Source organism: Lacerta agilis, chromosome 9 (assembly GCF_009819535.1).
Source record: "Lacerta agilis isolate rLacAgi1 chromosome 9, rLacAgi1.pri, whole genome shotgun sequence".
In the NCBI taxonomy this organism is placed as follows: Eukaryota; Metazoa; Chordata; class Lepidosauria; order Squamata; family Lacertidae; genus Lacerta; species Lacerta agilis.
Window position 1 is genome coordinate 54,498,675 of NC_046320.1, and position 18,549 is coordinate 54,517,223.

The 18,549-nt window shown below is 41.4% G+C and overlaps 2 protein-coding genes across 3 annotated transcripts in view; one reads left to right on the forward strand and one right to left on the reverse strand.

Moving 5' to 3' along the window:
* C9H4orf17 (chromosome 9 C4orf17 homolog) overlaps positions 1 to 18,549 on the reverse strand; it is a 164,441-nt gene that overhangs the window by 25,265 nt on the left and 120,627 nt on the right. Inside the window, exon 1 of one of the 2 annotated variants that reach the window (XM_033160465.1) lies at positions 5,799 to 5,840. The exons of the other annotated variant lie outside the window; for it this stretch is intronic. The gene's annotated coding sequence lies outside the window, so the exon portion shown is untranslated. Of the gene's footprint in view, positions 1 to 5,798; positions 5,841 to 18,549 lie in introns of those variants that run through there. 2 annotated transcript variants of the gene reach the window in all.
* On the forward strand, positions 1,877 to 16,114 carry LOC117053007 (alcohol dehydrogenase 1A). The gene is made up of 9 exons (XM_033160457.1): positions 1,877 to 2,068; positions 7,154 to 7,255; positions 8,165 to 8,303; positions 8,664 to 8,751; positions 9,507 to 9,726; positions 11,193 to 11,456; positions 12,573 to 12,708; positions 14,041 to 14,179; positions 15,791 to 16,114. Exons 1-9 carry the CDS (start codon positions 2,051 to 2,053, stop codon positions 15,813 to 15,815), a joined length of 1,131 nt encoding a protein of 376 aa, XP_033016348.1. The 5' UTR covers positions 1,877 to 2,050; the 3' UTR covers positions 15,816 to 16,114.

Consider the following 18,549-nt stretch of genomic DNA (forward strand, 5'->3'; position numbering starts at 1 on the left):
TTATTTAATTGATCCCAGAGGCAATCACAACTGATTTAAAAAAAAAGCTTCTGAGAAGTCAATAAATGACCTTCAATTTCACATACTTAGATACCAGGTATGAAGGAACAGGAAGGGACATGGGTGGCGCTGTGGTCTAAACCACTGAGCCTCTGGGGCTTGCCGATCAGAAGGTCGGCGGTTTGAATCTCTGCAACAGGGTGAGCTCCTGTTGCTTGGTCCCAGCTCCTCCCAACCTAGCAGTTCGAAAGTATGCCAAAAAGTGCAAGTAAAGAAATAGGTACCGCTCCGGCAGGAAGGTAAACAGCGTTTCCGTGTACTGCTCTGGTTTTGGTGTTCCGTTGCGCCAGAAGCAGCTTAGTCATGCTGGCCACATGACCCGGAAAAACTGTCTGCGGATAAACGCAGGCTCTCTCGGCCTGTAAAACGAGATGAACACCGCAACCCCAGAGTCATCTGTGACTGGACTTAACTGTCAGGGGTTCTTTACCTTTACCTTTATGAAAAAACAGAGCAGTGGCCAGTTGTTGAGTGATTACAACAGAAATTCGCCATTCTTGCCACACAGAGGAAACCTCACATTCCTAAAAACTCTTTACAACAGTGCTGTTCCTATCCTTTTATTCTCTCTCGTCAGAATCCTCCAACCACTGTCACTGCCTGACCTTTTGGATTTCTACTGACCTATATAAAAGCTTGATTCTAGTGCCAACTGTCATAACCGAAAACCTTACGAGCTACACAGTCATGAAACATTAAACATTTAAACATTATGCCTCCCAGCTCCCTGTTAAAAGTAAACTTCCAGTCTTTTTATTCAGCTAACTGTTTAGAAAAGAACAATGGTTTGTAGTTAACTAATTTACTCAGAGTAGACCCACTGAAATTAATAGCTATGAATAACTTGGGGCTATTACTTTCAGTGGGTCTACTCCGAGTATATGATAGCTGAATACAACTCAATGGGCAGGATTCACTTAATGAGCTCAGTCAGTAGAAGTCTTGTGCAAGGACTTCCAATTGTGCAACAGGGCTTTCCCCCTCTCCCCCCATGACCCCCCAAATGGATTCAGGGGAGGGTTGGGAGATCCTCTAAGGCATGGGGGCAGCAAGAGGGGGTCGTATTGCCTGGCAAGCTGCAATGCTTGCGCAGATGGAAAGTTCATAATAGCATTGCAAACTGATGCAGAAACTGAGAAATGGAGCGAAACCGACCTTGACAGATCTGACCATCACAGCTTCTGATTGGACATATCTACTGTGATTCTACTACATGCCAAAGTTTGATTGACTGAAAAGATTTATCACCTGTCTTGCAGTCTGAGAAACTGAGGTGCGTTCCAAAGAGATTAATAATTGGTACAAAATGCCATTAGTACGTTAAAAAGAAAAAGAGCAAAAGACTCACCAAAAAACAAACAGGAAATACAGTTGATACACATGAATGGCAATTTAAAAAAAATCAACATTACTCAATAAAAGGCCTAGCATATATAAGATTTTCACCGGGTATCTAAACTCATCAAAACTGGTCCCAAGTGAGCATCCCTGGGTTCTACGGGCACAGTGCTGCCTCTCCATCCCCTCATTAGATTGGTCTGAACATGCTAGACACCATACATCTAGTTTCATTTCCTCTATGGAGCTGAATGAATGGTTTCTATGTTAGATGCACCTGTGATTAGAGCAGAATGTATTTATGTTGTTTAATTTGGCACATCTCTGTGTGGATATTTGTTTATAACACTGCTTTAAACACCGTGATAAGCATCAACCAACTTCTAATAAGCGTTATCTCCATTGCTGCTAAGCTGCAGTGTGGAATTGTGTATCACAGCAGAGGAGTGGTCTAATGCATCTCCTTTTTGGGCTCTGGGGTGGGATTTAAGAATAAGTGGGTTTGGTTAAAAGGCACCAAGCTGTGTTTGTGCAGTTGTAGCTTGCAAGGGAACTGGGCAAGCAAACTGTCCAACAATTTGCTCAGGCTACCGATTTTCTAAACCAAGAAAGCAGAGAGCAGCAGAGACTGCAAAACTGAGGAAGAAGCACAATGAGTACCGCAGGCAAAGTAAGTGGAAAAAATCAACGCTGAGTATTCACTGGTGCTCATGGTCCAGAATTAATATTGGATTGTTTATTGCTGCACAAATGATGTTTAAAGTAATTTCCTTTTCCTTTTTTCTGCAATTGTAAATTTGTTTCATGGATATCAGTTGAGATTATATATACTGTATATAGTTTTTAAAAATGATTCTAAAAGTCAGTGCTGAAAAGGATAAAACTCCAAGTGAGTCATCACATAACTTATAAAATTCAAAACACAAATAGCTGGAGAAACAGCATTCATGGATGCAGGGGGTTGGACGAGATGACCCTTGGGGTCATTTTCACCTCTAGAATTATATGATTCTATGGCATGGAGTACTTTGCATGGGCGAGGAAGAGCCCATCGATTTGGGAAGGAACAAGTAAGTACTGTACAGCAGTATCCAACAAAACGTGGTATGTTGAAGGCTGCCGCATTGAAAGCTCATTTTAAGCTAATGGAAACTTGAGAGCAAAAGGTTGTTGTTGTTTTTTTAAAAAAGAAAGAATCATTCAAGTTAAAATACAAGTAGGGCAGCAATGCCTAGCCATTGCTTATGTTTCCACCAATTATAGCTGGAAAGTTAAAATACATGCTTAACTCATTTTTGCTGAAAGCAATGGGACTTCAACAGTGCTTCACTTTTGCTGGATTGTTGCCACACTTTGGAGTTTTTAAGCTTCCTTCTTATATGAAAGCAGTACATACATTATGCCCCAATTACAGGTGAAACTCAAAAAATTAGAATCGTGTAAAGGTTCGTTTCTTTCAGTAATTCAACTTAAAGGATGAAACTAGTATATGAGATAGACTGATGACATGCAAAGTGAGATCTGTCAAGCCTTTATTTGTTATAATTGTGATGATTATGGCGTACAGCTGATGAGAACCCCAAATTAACAATCTCAACTTTGGGCTTTTCATTAGCTGTACGCCATAATCATCACAATTATAACAAACAAAGGCTTGACATATTTCGCTTTGCATGTCATCAGTCTATCTCATATATTAAACTCCAGCAGCTAATGAAAAAAATTGCTTACATAAATGGACTTTACCACGATATTCTAATTTTTTGAGTTTCACCTGTACCTCTTATTTTCATGATTTTATAGGACTGGGATTGCTCTATGTATTTTAGAGGGCTAGCAGTCTTAATCTCTAGCAGCAAAACTCATAAGGAGTCTTGTGGCACCTTAAAGACTTCCACCGTTTATTTCGTCACAAGCTTTCCTGTTTTACAATCCACTTCATCAGATGAATAATTCATTTTTTTAATCTTCAAGGCACCTCAAAGCTCTTTGCCAGTGTGGTGTAGTGGTTAAGAGCAGTAGACTCGTTATCTGGGGAACCGGGTTCGTGTCTCCACTCCTCCACATGCAGCTGCTGGGTGACCTTGGGCTAGTCACACTTCTCTGAAGTCTCCCAGCCCCACTCACCTCACAGAGTGTTTGTTGTGGGGGAGGAAGGGAAAGGAGAATGTTAGCCGCTTTGAGACTCCTTCGGGTAGTGAAAAGCGGGATATCAAATCCAAACTCTTCTTCTTCTTCTTCATCCTCCTTCCATTGCAGCATAGGACACTGCCTTTGGCAGAGTCAGGCCATTTGGTCCAACAAGCTCCACTGACCAGCCGTGGCTCTCCAGCATATCAGACAGGGCTCTCTCCCAGCCCCACCAAGAAATGCTGGCAATTGAACCCAGGATCTTCTGCATGCCAAACAGATGTTATACCACTAAGCCATGGACCTTCCCATAAACACATTTCATTTTTTAAAAAAAAGATATGTATTAAACGATCCTTGAAGGTGCAAATCTGACAGCTGTGGGTTAAAACTTTCCGGAGAGATTTCAGCTGGGACACATAGAACGCAGATATTAAGCTCACAATGAACACCACCCTTTATTTAAATCCCACATATTCCCCCAAGGAGCTAAGGGAAGTGTGTACGGTTTTCTCCCCTTTGCTCCCATTATTCTTCTCTGTAACCTGGAGGAAGCGAGTGGCCCAGGTCATTCAGTGAGCTTCAAGAGTGAGCAGGGCTTTGAAGCCAGGTGTCCTTAGTCATAGCCCAATACTCTCTTCCAGGAGAAGCCCAATGTTTCAGGACTCCCAATTGTGAGAGTTGAGTTGATGTGGCTGGACTACAACTCACACTGCGTTTGCTGCCTTTGTGTCTAAGCCCTATACCACACAGCTCTTAAGCCAGGCCTCTTAATATTTCAGTTCCGAGGCAGCTACTCTTTTGCTCACTTAAATAATTTAAAGCACAATATGCCTGTCTTATAAGAAACGGTTGAGTATTTTCCTGAATGCACTGCCAAGAAACACAATTTTCTGAGGCTTTCTTCTACATATATAAGCAGAACTTCACAATGTGGAAATAAACTAAAGGATAAGGAATGCACACACCACTGATTTTTAACACGAATACTTAAGGATATGCAACATTTCAATTTGGATCATGGAAATGCTTCGGTACTTCCACAGACCTCTTCCACAGACCTATTCCTCTCAAACTCAGTGGGTTGTATCTGACAGAAATAATACTCAGAATATACCTGTTGAATTACCAGTAAGTGGACTTGCCAAATGGTTCTTCTCAGACAATTGGATACAGTTAAATAAAAGGAAACCCCTATATACAAAAAGTTATATTTCTTCGCTCTCTAATATGAACAAACGCCCAGGTCACTTTCTATAATTTAATTCAACAAACCATTTAACTAGGAGACACTAGTAAGTGGTTTGTGGCATTCATTAGTTCTCGATTCCCAAAGTTAAATGCTGCCTACAATAACAGCAGACATGCTTAAACAAACAAACACAGATTTCAATTTTGCCAAAGACAGCATGTCAGATAGATGATACATATTTAGTGGTGTGGGGATTGCTTCACTATTACAGAATGTCCTGCCAAGAAGCAGTTTTCTGCAAAAGAGATAAAGTAAATTAACTGACACTGGATGTAGTTTAGGCAGCTTTTACTGGTTGTATTTAAATGAGGTTACTAAAAACAACACACCACACCACCGCATATATTGCATTTGGCAGATCTGAAATTCCAATGCAACATATGTGCTGGCAAGAATATTCATCATCTCATTTGAAAATACCTCCCTTCTACATTCTATCCTGCATTAATAGTATTGCCAATGACACGTTCCAGGCTAAAAGTTGTTTTAGCATCACTTTAAAAAATTAAAAAACCAACAGAATTTATATCACACCTTTTTCTCCAAGGAGGTGGCATGCACTGTAGTTCCTCTGCAATGTGATATAAGTTACACTGAGAAGCAGTGACAGGCCCAAGTGAGCTTCATGGCCAAGTGGAGATTTGAACCCTGGTCTCTCAGGTCCTAACCCAAAACTCTAACCACTACAATTTCTAACCATGACAACACACTGGCTCTCTTATAAGAGGTCCCATAATCCCTTCCTACAAGAAAAATACCAAAATCTGTCTCGTAACTCTCTGCATAAGTCCATTTGATTATAAAAATTATGTAACGCTTAATATATTAAAAATATCTCTAATCGCAGTGTAGAAAAAAACTGAAGCAACATCAAACAAACTATTACAAAAACACACAGTTACATATAAAAATGTTGTGTTAATTCATATATTTCAATATGAATTCATTTTCCTTCTGACACACCCTCTCTCTCAGCCTCTGGGTTCTCACCCAGAGCCCAAAAAAACTCGCAGCTCACCTGCAAATATCAGAAGAGTCCCTGGAAACAGAAGGCAACATCACCCTCGTCTCTTACTCTAGATTTGCTTTTTATGGGCAGGCCTAAGGTGGAAGGTAATTCCTCAGGCTGCCCACAGCTGTGCCTCATTCAGCTGCACTCTCTACTCCCGATGACAGGTGCAGAAGCTTTGTTGAGTTTCCCAAAGGGGCCAAAGGATGAGGAAAGGGCCTCTCTCCACAGACAGCTCTTATTTTCTTCTATGTGTATGGATCTCTAAATGTGCTATGTTGCATGACAGATTGAATAATTAAAGCACTCTTCCTAGATACGCATCTGGAAATAGTTAATCCACTCAGTTTTTGAAAGCTAGCCTTTGTATACGGCACTTTTCTTTAGGCTTGTCCAATAATTAATCTTGGAAGTTAATTTGGGGAAGATTTTGCCATTAACCAATTAAGGACCATTGTTAATTCTTGAAAATAAACTACTTTGCACAATAAAAATTTGCAGGATTTGCATCTGGAAACTGTTTTTTTCTCACACATTTCCTTACATTGTATATTGAATCAATTCATTTCTTTCATGGGGAACTTGCAAATCTTACCCCAAATCTTAATTTTGTTCATTATTGTAAGTCTTTCCTCCAGGTCTTTGAAGGCTCAGCAGCAGCTGAATGCTCTGATATTTTTATGGTTTTAATATTTTTGGTATATTATTCAGTATCACCCATTGTTATAAGATTCCTTAGCAAATGTAATCTTATTTTCCAAGGGGAAAATTAGGGACCATTTTTCAAGGGAGGGAATGTTTGATTTCCCTGAATAGTAGAACTGTTTGCAGAACTCCATCTCACTTCTGTCAATAGCTAAGGCCTACAAATGTTACCACGATATTCATAAAAATGTGCAGCTACAATCTCAGCAGACCAAATGAAAATCCCAGACACAAGCAATGTTATATATGTCAATATAAAATATAAACTGGGCCAGCAGGCCAGAGGTTCTCCATACCTAAAAGGAAGAGATATAGAGGTCATAGGATGAAGGGAAGGTAGGAACAAGCTTCCAGCAACCGCTCAGCTGTTAACCATTGTGGTTTTTACATTCCTATGCTAGGCAAGGGTTGCCAACAGGGTGCCCATGAGTGCCTACCAGTACTTCCTATGGCACTTGCAAAAGGTCTCAATGAAAATATCCTCAAAAATCTACAATGCACAAGATACTATTTGCTCTTCCTGCTCTTGTTTTCACTGGCTGGACCTTTCTGATGTTGAACGTAGAGTAGAAGACCTCAGAGGTCCATCTTCCAGCTATGATTCTAAGGTGTAACACACAATAACAAAAGTGATTTGATATCTTCTATCATCTTGACAGGTCATTAAATGCAAAGCAGCTGTTGCTTGGGATGTTAAGAAACCTCTGAGCATTGAGCAAGTGGAAGTAGCTCCTCCGAAGGCTCATGAAGTCCGCATTAAGGTAAACAAGACATATCACATTGATGCTACATGGACTGAAGACTCATCCTTGCAATGTTGCTCTTTGTTTATTGAAAAACACAAGATATGTTTCAAAAAGTTACGGTTACATACCATTATGAAATCAAATTCAGGAAGTCAGTGTCTACATTAGAGATATAGAATGCTCTTAATAAAGAGCATATAACAAGACGTCACACATTTGATGATGTAATGGTGGTCTTTGATAGGCCATGAGTTTAACCAAGGTAAACAGACCCTTTATTTTGTAGTACATGCTATATACCTTTAAAGCACATTCAAAGCACATTTCCCTCCTCAAAGAATTCTGGGCACTGCAGTTTGTTAAGGATTGCTCGAAATTGTAACTCTGTGAGGGGTTAACAACAGTGTCCAGAATTGGAGGGGGGAAATGTGTTCTGGGTGAGTATACAGCCTTAGACATTCCATTTTACCTTGCTTGCCACTGTTTTAGCAAATATTATCATTCCAGCTCCTAAGGAGTACGCCATACACCATAAACTTGCATGCTTATATATATATTTTTAGCTAAACCCATTTATCTAACTGTTGGTTTCATCATTTGCAGTAGGGAAATCTAAGTTCCTTCAACCCTTCTGTGAACATTTTTCACAGGGAATGGTGAACCTGTGACCTTCCAGATATTGTTCGACTCCATCTCCCTTCATCCCTGATTATTGTCCATGCTGGCAGTGTCTGATAGGAGTTGGGAGTCCAACAACATTTGGAATGTCGCATGTTTTCCATCTCCAAGCTGCAAGATGTTGTTCTACAGGTAACAGCCAGGTGCTAAACGAGTTATTGTGAAATATGTTGATATCTAACGTCCAAACAGGAAAAGAACGTAATGATTTCTCCTCTCCTGAAGCATTATTTTGTTTCTGTGCAGATTCTGGCCACAGGGATCTGTCGCTCAGATGACCATGTGATCAGCGGTGCCTTTGCTATGCCTTTTCCGATTGTTCTGGGCCATGAAGCAGCTGGTGTTGTAGAGAGTGTTGGAGAGGGAGTGACTTGTGTGAAACCAGGTATGAAGGGGGGGCTTTCACATGAGACCCTGAGGGCTACTTCGCACATGGTAGCACTTGTGGCCATCAGTGTCCAAGCTGAAGCAGTTGTTGCAAAATTAATATTCGCAAATCACAGTGTAAACGTTTTTGCCCTGTGCAAACAAATAGAAGGTCATCTTTGCACTATGCAAATTGTCCAGTTTATGATGAACATTTGGGGTTGTTTTTGTTTTTTTAAAAAATAAAGTTTTAATACAGTTCTTTGATGACACTGCAGTCCTTCTTCCCAGTGTTGTGTTACTTAAGTGGCTGTTGTGTTGTGCATTGTTTTGGGGTCTCATGTAAAAGTTTTAACTATTCGTGTATTTTCCCCCACAGGAGACAAAGTAATCCCCCTCTTTGTTCCACAATGTGGAAAATGCACTTCTTGCCGAAGTACCAGAGGGAACCTCTGTTCTGAAAATGAGTGAGCTTCAGTTTATTAATAATAATAATAATTATTATTATTATTATTACACAGTATTTTGATATAATTTAATGGCTGTTGTTTAAATTAAAACAAATGAAGAGAGGCAGGAACACAAGGCAGTTCGTTTTTTAAAAGGAACTACTTCTATTTTTTTTAAATTACTTGCATTTATACCCCACCTTCCCTCCAAGGAGCTCAAGGTGGTGTAAATGGTGTCCTACCTCATTTACCCCCCACAACAACCCTGTGAGGTAGGTTAAACTAAGAGGGAGTGTTTGTCCCAAGGTCACCCAGTGGGCTTTATGGCTGAGTGAGGATTTGAACCCTGGTTTTTCCCCAAGTTCTAGGCAAAACTCTAGCCACTACACCACACTACTTCTCTGAACTACACAGAGTGAACTTAAGATGAATTAGATGAGATTTTTGAGCCAATTCAGTGAACTTCATTAAACCAAACTAGTTCATTCCAAGCACTGGCATTGATTCACATTGTTCTTCGTTTGCTTACATTTGGTACTATAGCCAGTATTTGGCACTAGCTCTGGTAGAAGCTTCCCTCCCAATATAATAACTATTTAGAGGAGGATTTTCCTCAAGGCTACTGCAGAGAAGGAAAGGGTTAACCCGAACTACAATAACTGTTATATACAGTATACACAACCAGGTGGTGCTATTTGCATTTTAAGATGCACATTAAGGTCACATCTATTTCCTCTCCCCCCCCCCCATTTCTACCTGTCTCTTTTCAACAGCCTGAGTGAGGCTCGTGGATTAATGCTCGATGGCACCAGCAGGTTCACCTGCAAAGGGAAAAGCCTTCATAATTTCATCAGCACCAGTACCTTCACGGAATACACTGTGGTACACGAAAATGCAGTGGTGAAAATTGATGCTGCTGCTCCTTTGGAAAAAGTGTGTCTGATTGGCTGTGGGTTTTCCACCGGTTATGGTGCAGCAGTTCAAACAGCCAAGGTGAGTTCTACTAGAGCACAAGTATATCCACTGCTTAGCTCAGTGGTTCTCAAAAAGAACCACATTGGTGTGGCAGGAGAGGATGGCAAGGGTGGTGGGAAGATTCAAGGACAATCAAAGAAACATTTAAGCATTTCAGTAGAGTAGAGTATCAAAAAAAATTTTGGGGGGGGGGTATACAAACAGAAGCAGTACCCACACCTCTCTTCAAAGAGCATTGGCTATTCTTCAACACAACATATTGTTCTCCACAACATATTGGTATGAACAGGGATTTTCAACTCAGACAAATATGAATGATCAGAAAAGCGAAAGGCTTCATTGCGTTGAGGAGACATGAGTTTGTTTGTCTCAAATTAGACCTAATATAAATGAGATTACCAGTACCTGGCCAAAGCAAGCTCACACCTCTGAGTTTGTTTACATATTTTGTGTACATATGTAAGAGGCTCATTTAGAATTATAGTCTGGAAATGATTCATGTTTTATACTTTCTGGATGTCCCATGATCATCTTATAAAGTAGTTATGTTCTATGTTATAAATCAAGCACTGCTAGGAGTTGTTTCTCCCCCCCCCCCCATGCATTTCTTATCAATAAAAAAAATTGGTGTGGCATGAGCAAATTTTTATTCTGAAAGTGTGGTGCGGAGAAAAAAGATTGAGAACCACAGGCTTAGATGCAAATACAATTATTTGTGTTTTCATTGACAGATTGGTTTGCTCAGTTCTGCCATTTACCTACTGTTTGTATATGAGTCAGGATGCATTTTTCTTGTCTCATCCCATGTTCCCGTTCATTTCATCCCAAAATGAAAAATAATGTAAAGTAGCTGAGCATCATTAGCATTCCATACAATGTGTTCCTTGTTGTCCCATCTCAGCACAGCAGTGTCTTGCCTAATTAGCTGTCACAGCAAAGAGAAAGAGCACATGCTGTGGTATGTCACACTGTCCCCTTGGTCCATTATCTCCAACAGTCTTGAGAAGCTGTTTTGTACTGAGCCAAAACAGGTGTTCTACAATCAAGGTATAGAACCCTCTGGTGTGTTCTAGGTATCATGTAAACCTGGATTTCAGGAACCAAAGTCTGAATTACCATTTCAAGGGATGGATAGCCCTGAGACCAATCCAGAATACATAACACAAAGGATAACTCCATATTTTACACTTTTTGTACCACATATTAGAAGGACCATATTTCAGAGGGTACAGCTCCTTAAATGCCCCTTCTTTCTGAAATTCTAAGCTGGAAGGGACCAAAAAGCCAGGTGAATTAGCAGAGCAGGATGGAAACAGCTCCCTGTCCACCTTTTGCCCAAACCCTGTTTTGAGAAGTTAAAATGCTACATATTTTTTCACACCAGTAAAATTGTATTCTGAACAAAAGTTGAAAAGTATGCTGTACTGAGATATACTAGGACTACTGAGCTGTGCAACCATTTTTTGGATCTTATGGTTTTCTAGGTGGAGCCTGGTTCAACCTGTGCCGTTTTTGGTCTGGGAGGAGTTGGTCTCTCAGCCGTCATGGGCTGCAAAGCAGCTGGAGCTTCCCGAATCATCGGGGTCGACATCAACAAGGATAAATTTCCCAAGGCTAAAGAGATGGGAGCCACGGAGTGTGTCAACCCTCTGGATTTCAAGAAGCCCATCAATGAAGTACTGTTTGACTTGACTGATGGTGAAGGTGTAGACTACTCGTTTGAAGTGATTGGACGCACAGACACCATGGTATGTGACTTCAGGAACTGGACTGCCAAATAGTGCCAATAAGGAAGAATTAAAATTGCCAACCTGGGGATAGATCAGTACTTCAACCCTATTGGGGAATGAATATCTTCAGGCAGGCATTGGGTGTTGTGAACTCTAGTCATTTTCAGCTTTATTCCATATGCCCTACTCCTGTGCATGTTTCATTCCCTCTAAGTTAACAAACATTTCCTCTCTATTTAGTGAATGTGATGTAGCATTTAGCATCTAACCATTAAGAGACTCAGACTCATAATGGGAAGAGCCAGGTTGGTTGGTTGGTTAGTTAGTTAACTATTCATTTATTTAAATGCACTTTTATGCACTGTCCTAAACAATGTACAGATAATAAAAAATAGATCATAAAACAAATAAGCTACAAAAAAAACCAGAGGCACAGTATTAAGGAAAAGTGTGCATTAAAATGAACATATTGGGGAAAATAGCATATAAATATGCATTATATTAGGGGAAATGGCTTGCAAAAATTGATCAAACCTGTATATAAACCTGTTTTTATTAGGAGAAATTAGCAGCAAAATGCCAGTGGATTTGTATGAGGATTTAAAAAATGAAATAAACCCCAAAATGCTGCAAAATGTAGAAAAGTGGGGGGAAATAAGAAACTTGCAGATACTTCCATTCCAAGATATTATAGTGAATTCCTTCTTCCGGGTGATTCAAATCCCTAGTCTGACATTACACTTACAGTTGCCTATCACATCTCACTCTCTCTCTCTCTCTCTCTGAGCTGAGCTGAGCTGAGAACAGTATTGCAAAATTCTGGGACACACAACACCCAAAGGAAAATTACATTATGATTCACACGGTAGTCCTGGAGATGCAGATCGGGTCAAAATATATCAGAATTCTTAGTCATTAAATCTTTCGAGCATCCCTATCTACAAGATTCAAAGAGTGCATTTTTCAAGGGAAAGAGAAGAAAAACAATGACAGCTTTGAAACTCAGGTGCTTTGGGATTTTTAACCATTGTCCCATTTTACCATTTAGACCAGGTGAGGGCTTCTATTTTGTCATCACCACATTTTGTAAGTGAAACAAATAATGAAATGCCATGTCTTTGTGTTTTACCTCAGTTGGCTGCCCTGGCATCGTGCCACAGCAACTATGGGACCAGTGTAATTGTGGGAGTGCCTCCTTCCACCTCTACAATTGATGTTGACCCGATGTTGCTTTTCACAGGCCGTACCTGGAAAGGATCTGTTTTTGGAGGTATGATTGTGGGCTTCCCCCCCCCCCAAAAAAGCGTATTAATTCCATGTATGCAGGTTAAATTTTTGGATACTTTCATGTCCACAAAAAAGGATAATTTTGGACATGGCGGTGAGTTTTTGAGTGTGCTTTGGGATATTTAATGCAGAAATGTACAAACTGTACCTCCAAACTCAGGAACAGGACACAGGAACACAACTGTTGTCAGTCGCCAATGACAAGAGTTCCATCGGCATACTTGATAGCTCCCCACTTCTCAGTACTAATTCAAGCTCCTCTTGGAGGTTCTTAGAGTTGGGGAGGAGGGTGGGGTGAGAAACAGTGAACTGCTGGATCCAGGAACAAGCTGTCCAGTTCAGTGGGAACCTGAACGGTCGCAGGGGAAGCAGTCTAAAGTCCAAGCCAAGCAGAGACCATTCAGCACTTTGGACAGCTCCAAGACAGCTGCAAGAGAAGTTGTCCCTGCAATGAGCTAGAGTCAGATGAAGCCTTATGACCAAGCTGGACTGTAGTGGCTCCACTTCCCTGGAGGAGCTGGCCAGCTAGTTATTTTGTATTATTTTGCTTATTCAAGACTGGTGAGACAGAGGCAATGCAAGGAACACATCCTGAGTCAGAGGATGCCAACAGGCAGTAGTGGGATGGAGGCTCTTACCTGATGTATGGCATCCAAGAAGGGGAGGTGGCAATGGTTTAAATCAGGGGTCTCCAAACTAAGGCCCAGGGGCCAGATGCAGCCCAATTGCCTTCTAAATCCTGCCCGCGGATGGTCCGGGAATCAGCCTGTTTTTATATGAGTAGAATGTGTCCTTTTATTTAAAATGCATCTCTGGGTTATTTGTGGGGCCTGCCTGGTGTTTTTACATTATAATATGTGTTTTCATTTAAAATGCATCTCTGGGTTATTTGTGGGGCATAGGAATTCGTTCATTCCCCCCCCCAAAAAAAAAATATAGTCCAGCCCCCCACAAGGTCTGAGGGACAGTGGAGCGGCCCCCTGCTGAAAAGGTTTGCTGACCCCTGGTTTAAATGCACTAGTGTACCCAAACCAATGCATTTACCAGTGCCTTTACACTGCTCTGCCTTCCCTTCTGGTAAGCAGCAGCAACTCACCAACCAACAGATTGGGTAAATTTATCTGTGCCACCATGCCAACTGCTACTGGCAGCATGGCTGGGGCCACAACAGTCCTGGATAAGGGCTCTAGTGGTTCTTTCTCAAGGAAGCAGGAGTCCTTTGCAATAAAACTTCAGGGAAATAGTTTCACAATTTGTATTGCTCTTATTTCCATGTTGCATTTTGCCTGATCTTTCCCTGTTTGCTGGTTTTCAGGGTGGAAGAGCAAAGACTCTGTCCCCAGACTGGTTTCTGATTTCCTGGGCAAGAAATTCATCTTGGATCCATTAATAACCCATACACTACCTTTTGAAAAAATCAATGAAGGATTTGAATTGCTCCGGGCAGGAAAGAGGTGATCCTTTCTTCTTATTTCTTAGCTGTACTTTTAAATACCTTCCCCTTGACTATGGGGTACAGCTTATGGGTCTACCTGCATATTTCCAATCAGGCAAGACTAACTGGGCAAATGGAAGCCTCCATGTCAGTTTCTGCCTCCACATGGGTTTGGGATGATGTCTGTAAGTTCCATAGCAGAACATCCAATTTGCATGTGTAGGTTCAGTTTACAATCTTTCAGAAAAGGATCAGGTGGCATAGCAGGAAAAAGCATGGAAAAGCCCTCTGCTCTGGAATAGCACTGTCACTAGTCAGAGAAAAGACTACTGGCCAAAATGATTATTCTTATTATTTATATACAGGCAACCCCCCCCCCCCATTTACCTGGGGGTTGCGTTCTGAGACACCATGAAAATCAGTGAAATTGCATATAAAGTATTTGAAACACCATTGGAAAAGCCTGCAAACATCCCATTTCTAATGTTTTTGTGATTTTTTTTGGTGTCACTTATGGGTTTGGCGCAAGGCGCATGTGCACAGTTGCACACATATTGAACACGTGTTAATAAGGGGGTTGCCTGTATTGATATCGCTTACTTGCCAAAATGGCTTCTAAGGGGTTTACAAACCAATTATAAAACATCTCTCTACACCTAATTAAAATGTACAAAAAAAAGAAATGCATTAAAATGGTTCATCAAGTAAAACAGCAATGAAACTATTAGATCCGGAGCTTCAGGTCTGGAGATCAGGAGAAGGTTTGTCTAAAGACATGCATCTTCACAAAGCAGCAAAATGCCAGTACCTATGGGGCGTCTCGTATTTCAGCAGGCAGAGCATTCCACAACACTGGTTCTATCAGTGAAGAAGCCAGTCTCTGTGTTACAACAAGATGATTATCATCAGGTCATGGCCAAACTAACCAGGTTCTGATGGATGGGCAAACAGTCTCACTTGTGACAAGGCAGCTGCTTCTGCTTATGTGACACCTGGAAGTGCTGCTGTCATTGCTGTCACCACCACCTATCTGCTCCTGCGGCCACCTGCTATGCCACTGCCCTGTGCCCCATTGCATCCACTGCTGGCAAGAAGCACTGCCACCGCTGGTGCCAATTTCAGGCAAGATCTCACCCAAAATGGGCACTGTCTTGACTCAAATCGGTTCTGTTTCTCTGCCACTGATGGAGGTGGTGGGGCAGGAAGGGAACCCATGGGTATGCTGCTGGGGGTGTGTGGCTTTTGCTGCCTGAGGCAGTGGCCTTGCACTGCCTAATGTCTGGGCCCTTTCCGATTGTCTTGTGCACATGGTAGAGGTCCATATGCAAACATCCTTGACTCTTCTCTCTTCCATAAGAAGAGTCCTGTTGGATCAGGTCAAAGGCTCATCAGCAGATTGTTCTCATAGTGACCAACCAGATGTATATGGGAAACCAGTAAGCAGTATTTGAAGGCATATGGCCACCAGCAGTGGAGGCAGAACATAGACATCATAGCTAGTAGTCACTGATATCCTGCAAAGGCAGGTTGGAAAAGTACAGGAGACAGTGAGATTCTAGCAGCTCTCTTTGAGTACCTGGGAAACAAGGCTTGTCAGACTCATATATATATATTGTTTTTTATGTTTCAGCATCCGCACTGTCTTGACATTTTAATATCTTGGGGTGAGAAGAAGGATGACAGAGTGATCAATAGAGGAAGCTACTTCTCCCAATGTCTATAATCAATATGAGTGCTAAGTTTGTTTGTGTTTTCGTTTTCTTCTCTTCTGTCCTCATGTTTGCTTAATGGACCAAATCTGAAGAGGTTTGCTTTAAAAAGGGTTATCTCTAACTAAGGAGTTTAAAACATGTACATGCTTGCGAGCTTGGCTGACCAGGTGATGGCCAAAGGTAATCTAATACCTTCTTTTGGTAAGGTGTTTTCTGCACAGTAGCCTCTCTGTGCTTCCAAATAAACAATGAAAACTACTGAAAACGCAGTTCTCAAGTGTTAAGGAGCTTGACATAATCTTGAGTTCCTTATTGTTTCCAAAACAAACAACAACAACAACAAAAACCATACCGGTAATTATGACTTTCATTTCCAGCCAGAGAATGGCATGTTATTTTGGACTAACTTATATTAAAAATACATCGTTTTATCCATTTGACATTTGGGTAAGATTTCATGTAAACTCTCTTTCTGATCTAGAAATGCCTTATAGGTGAAGAACTCAAACGCATGTGTAGAATTTCTCCATGTTCAGAAGCTTTCCTTTGAGCACTATTTGTGCATGCAAATGGATGCATGTGCAATTTAGTTCTCGTTGATCATGTGCATTTTACATGAATGGGACCTCACCAGCCATTCACAGAAGAGCTCAATGTATGCATCTGAGTTCTCCGAATGGCCATCTGGATCAGAGCAATTGTTGCATCTATTTCTATAAAGCACCTTTCATCACTCTGGGCTGTATACAAAGTGCCTTAATTTAGCAGTATCTACATTAATTATACAAATTGTTTGAAGGTTGCAGTAAAGTCTAGCTAAAGTTTTTAAATTGCCAGTAAAAAAAAAAGTGCTACTATAAATCACACTACAATAGATTATACTTACGGTAAAATAACTATATTTCTGTTTCTAAAGGCAAAGTCTATGAAAGAAAGATGTGGCCTAATAGCAGGTTATCATTTCTGAAACCTTTGTTACTATCAGCTGTAAGCACTTCACTTCCACTACATTGAAACGGGGCCTCCTTATGCATTGGCACAGCTGCAGAGAACTTATGGGATGTTTATGAAAATGTCAGGTGGCCACGCCCCCAGTCTCCCCTGCCATCTGTATGTTGATCCTAAGTTTGCCAAGAGATGAGTTAAGATTGTAGTGACTGTTTGTATTACAACCCATGCAAATTTATGTGTAGGCTGATTTTACCTTATTGTTTTCGTATCTACCATTGTCTCTGCTCTTTGATGTGTCTTTGTTCCCCCCTTGGCGTGTATATGTAATCAATAAAACAACTTTCCTATATTCAGCTGGCATGAATCTGTGAGTTCTGCAATCCTTGGCAACCTTTGTAACCTGAAATGAGTAGATAAAAGGGAGGAACCTGCGCATAGCTGTCAAGTTCTCCCCTTTTTTTAAGGGAAATTCCATTATGCCGAATAGGATTCCTCGCAAGAAAAGGGAAAACTTGACAGCTATGAAACTTGCGGTCCTCCAAATGTTGCTGGACTACAACTTCCATCACTCCCTGGTCATTAGTCACATTGGCTAGGGCTGAGGGGCTGGATTCCAACATCTGGAGGGACACAGGTTAGCTCCTTTCGCTTGCCTGAAGTTTTTTCCATGGTAGCTTGACCAGAAATCATGCTGGGGGGCGGGGGGCATGCACACCGACACTACTGTCAGCTCTCCAAAAGTAGATCCAATGCAAAGAATGTTGGATCTAATGGAGACATCTGTGTTCAGCTTCCTACTCAACCATGAAGCTCACTGGGATGGGCATGGGGTGGCCCTATCTACCATCTATCTATATCATCTCACAGAGTCAAAATACATGCTGCATAATTTGTGGTTTTACTACAGTGTGGCTACTTTGAAGGCAAAGCAGCTGCAGGGCAACCTCCATTCCAGAACATGTTCCTAATCCAGTTTGGGACCCCACAACAGTTTCCAGCTAAAAACCATTTTCCTCCCAGATACTGTTAGCTATGATATTTACTTCCAGCAGAAACTCTGGAGGCAAATGGCTGTGGCTGGGTTGGTTAGCAGGGAATTGTGGACTGAACCTTTCAAAATACCTCTTAAGATACTGTAACTGTCATGCCCCTGGTGGAGGAATCCTCTTTGGAGGAATATCTGCTGCTCCACAAAGCAGATGCTACAGGGGAGCAGGTTATGTCAATGAACAGTGAGATGGAGCAGGAGGATCTGTGACCTTCAGAGGTGACTGCATCCCCAACCCCCTCCACAAGATACAGGGGTCCCAGGCACGGTATCAGAGGCAGAGGATGAGCTGCCACTGAGTCCAAGGAAGCTGTAGCACCTAAAGGTCAGCTGTAAGACACTGGAGTGCCTGCCTGAAGAACAAGGGCTCGTCAGGAATAAGGGGCATCTTGTGAAGAAGCTACACCTCATGAGTAGACCAAAATTCTGAGGCATTCCAGAAAGTCTGCAGCAGTGTATTTTGGACACTGAAGACTCATGGTTTAAACTCTCAAGTTTCTGGCAGAAATGCCACAACATCATCCTTACAGGAGCTTCTTGATGTGCCACCTGACTGGTTACTACATCTGAGCTTGGGAGTTTTTGTTGTTGTTTGGACTTTGCCTTGTTTGTTTTGACTTTCCTTTTGCAATTGCCCCTTTGAGTGGACTTGGGATTCCTACATTTGCTTTCATCTGA

What these genes read in the sequence shown, in the direction of transcription:
- LOC117053007 (XM_033160457.1), top strand. An exon ending in AGTGACTTGTGTGAAACCAG is followed by an intron (nt 8,304 to 8,663) that starts GTATGAAGGGGG and finishes TTTCCCCCACAG; the next exon opens with GAGACAAAGTAATCCCCCTC. An exon ending in TTGGACGCACAGACACCATG is followed by an intron (nt 11,457 to 12,572) that starts GTATGTGACTTC and finishes GTTTTACCTCAG; the next exon opens with TTGGCTGCCCTGGCATCGTG.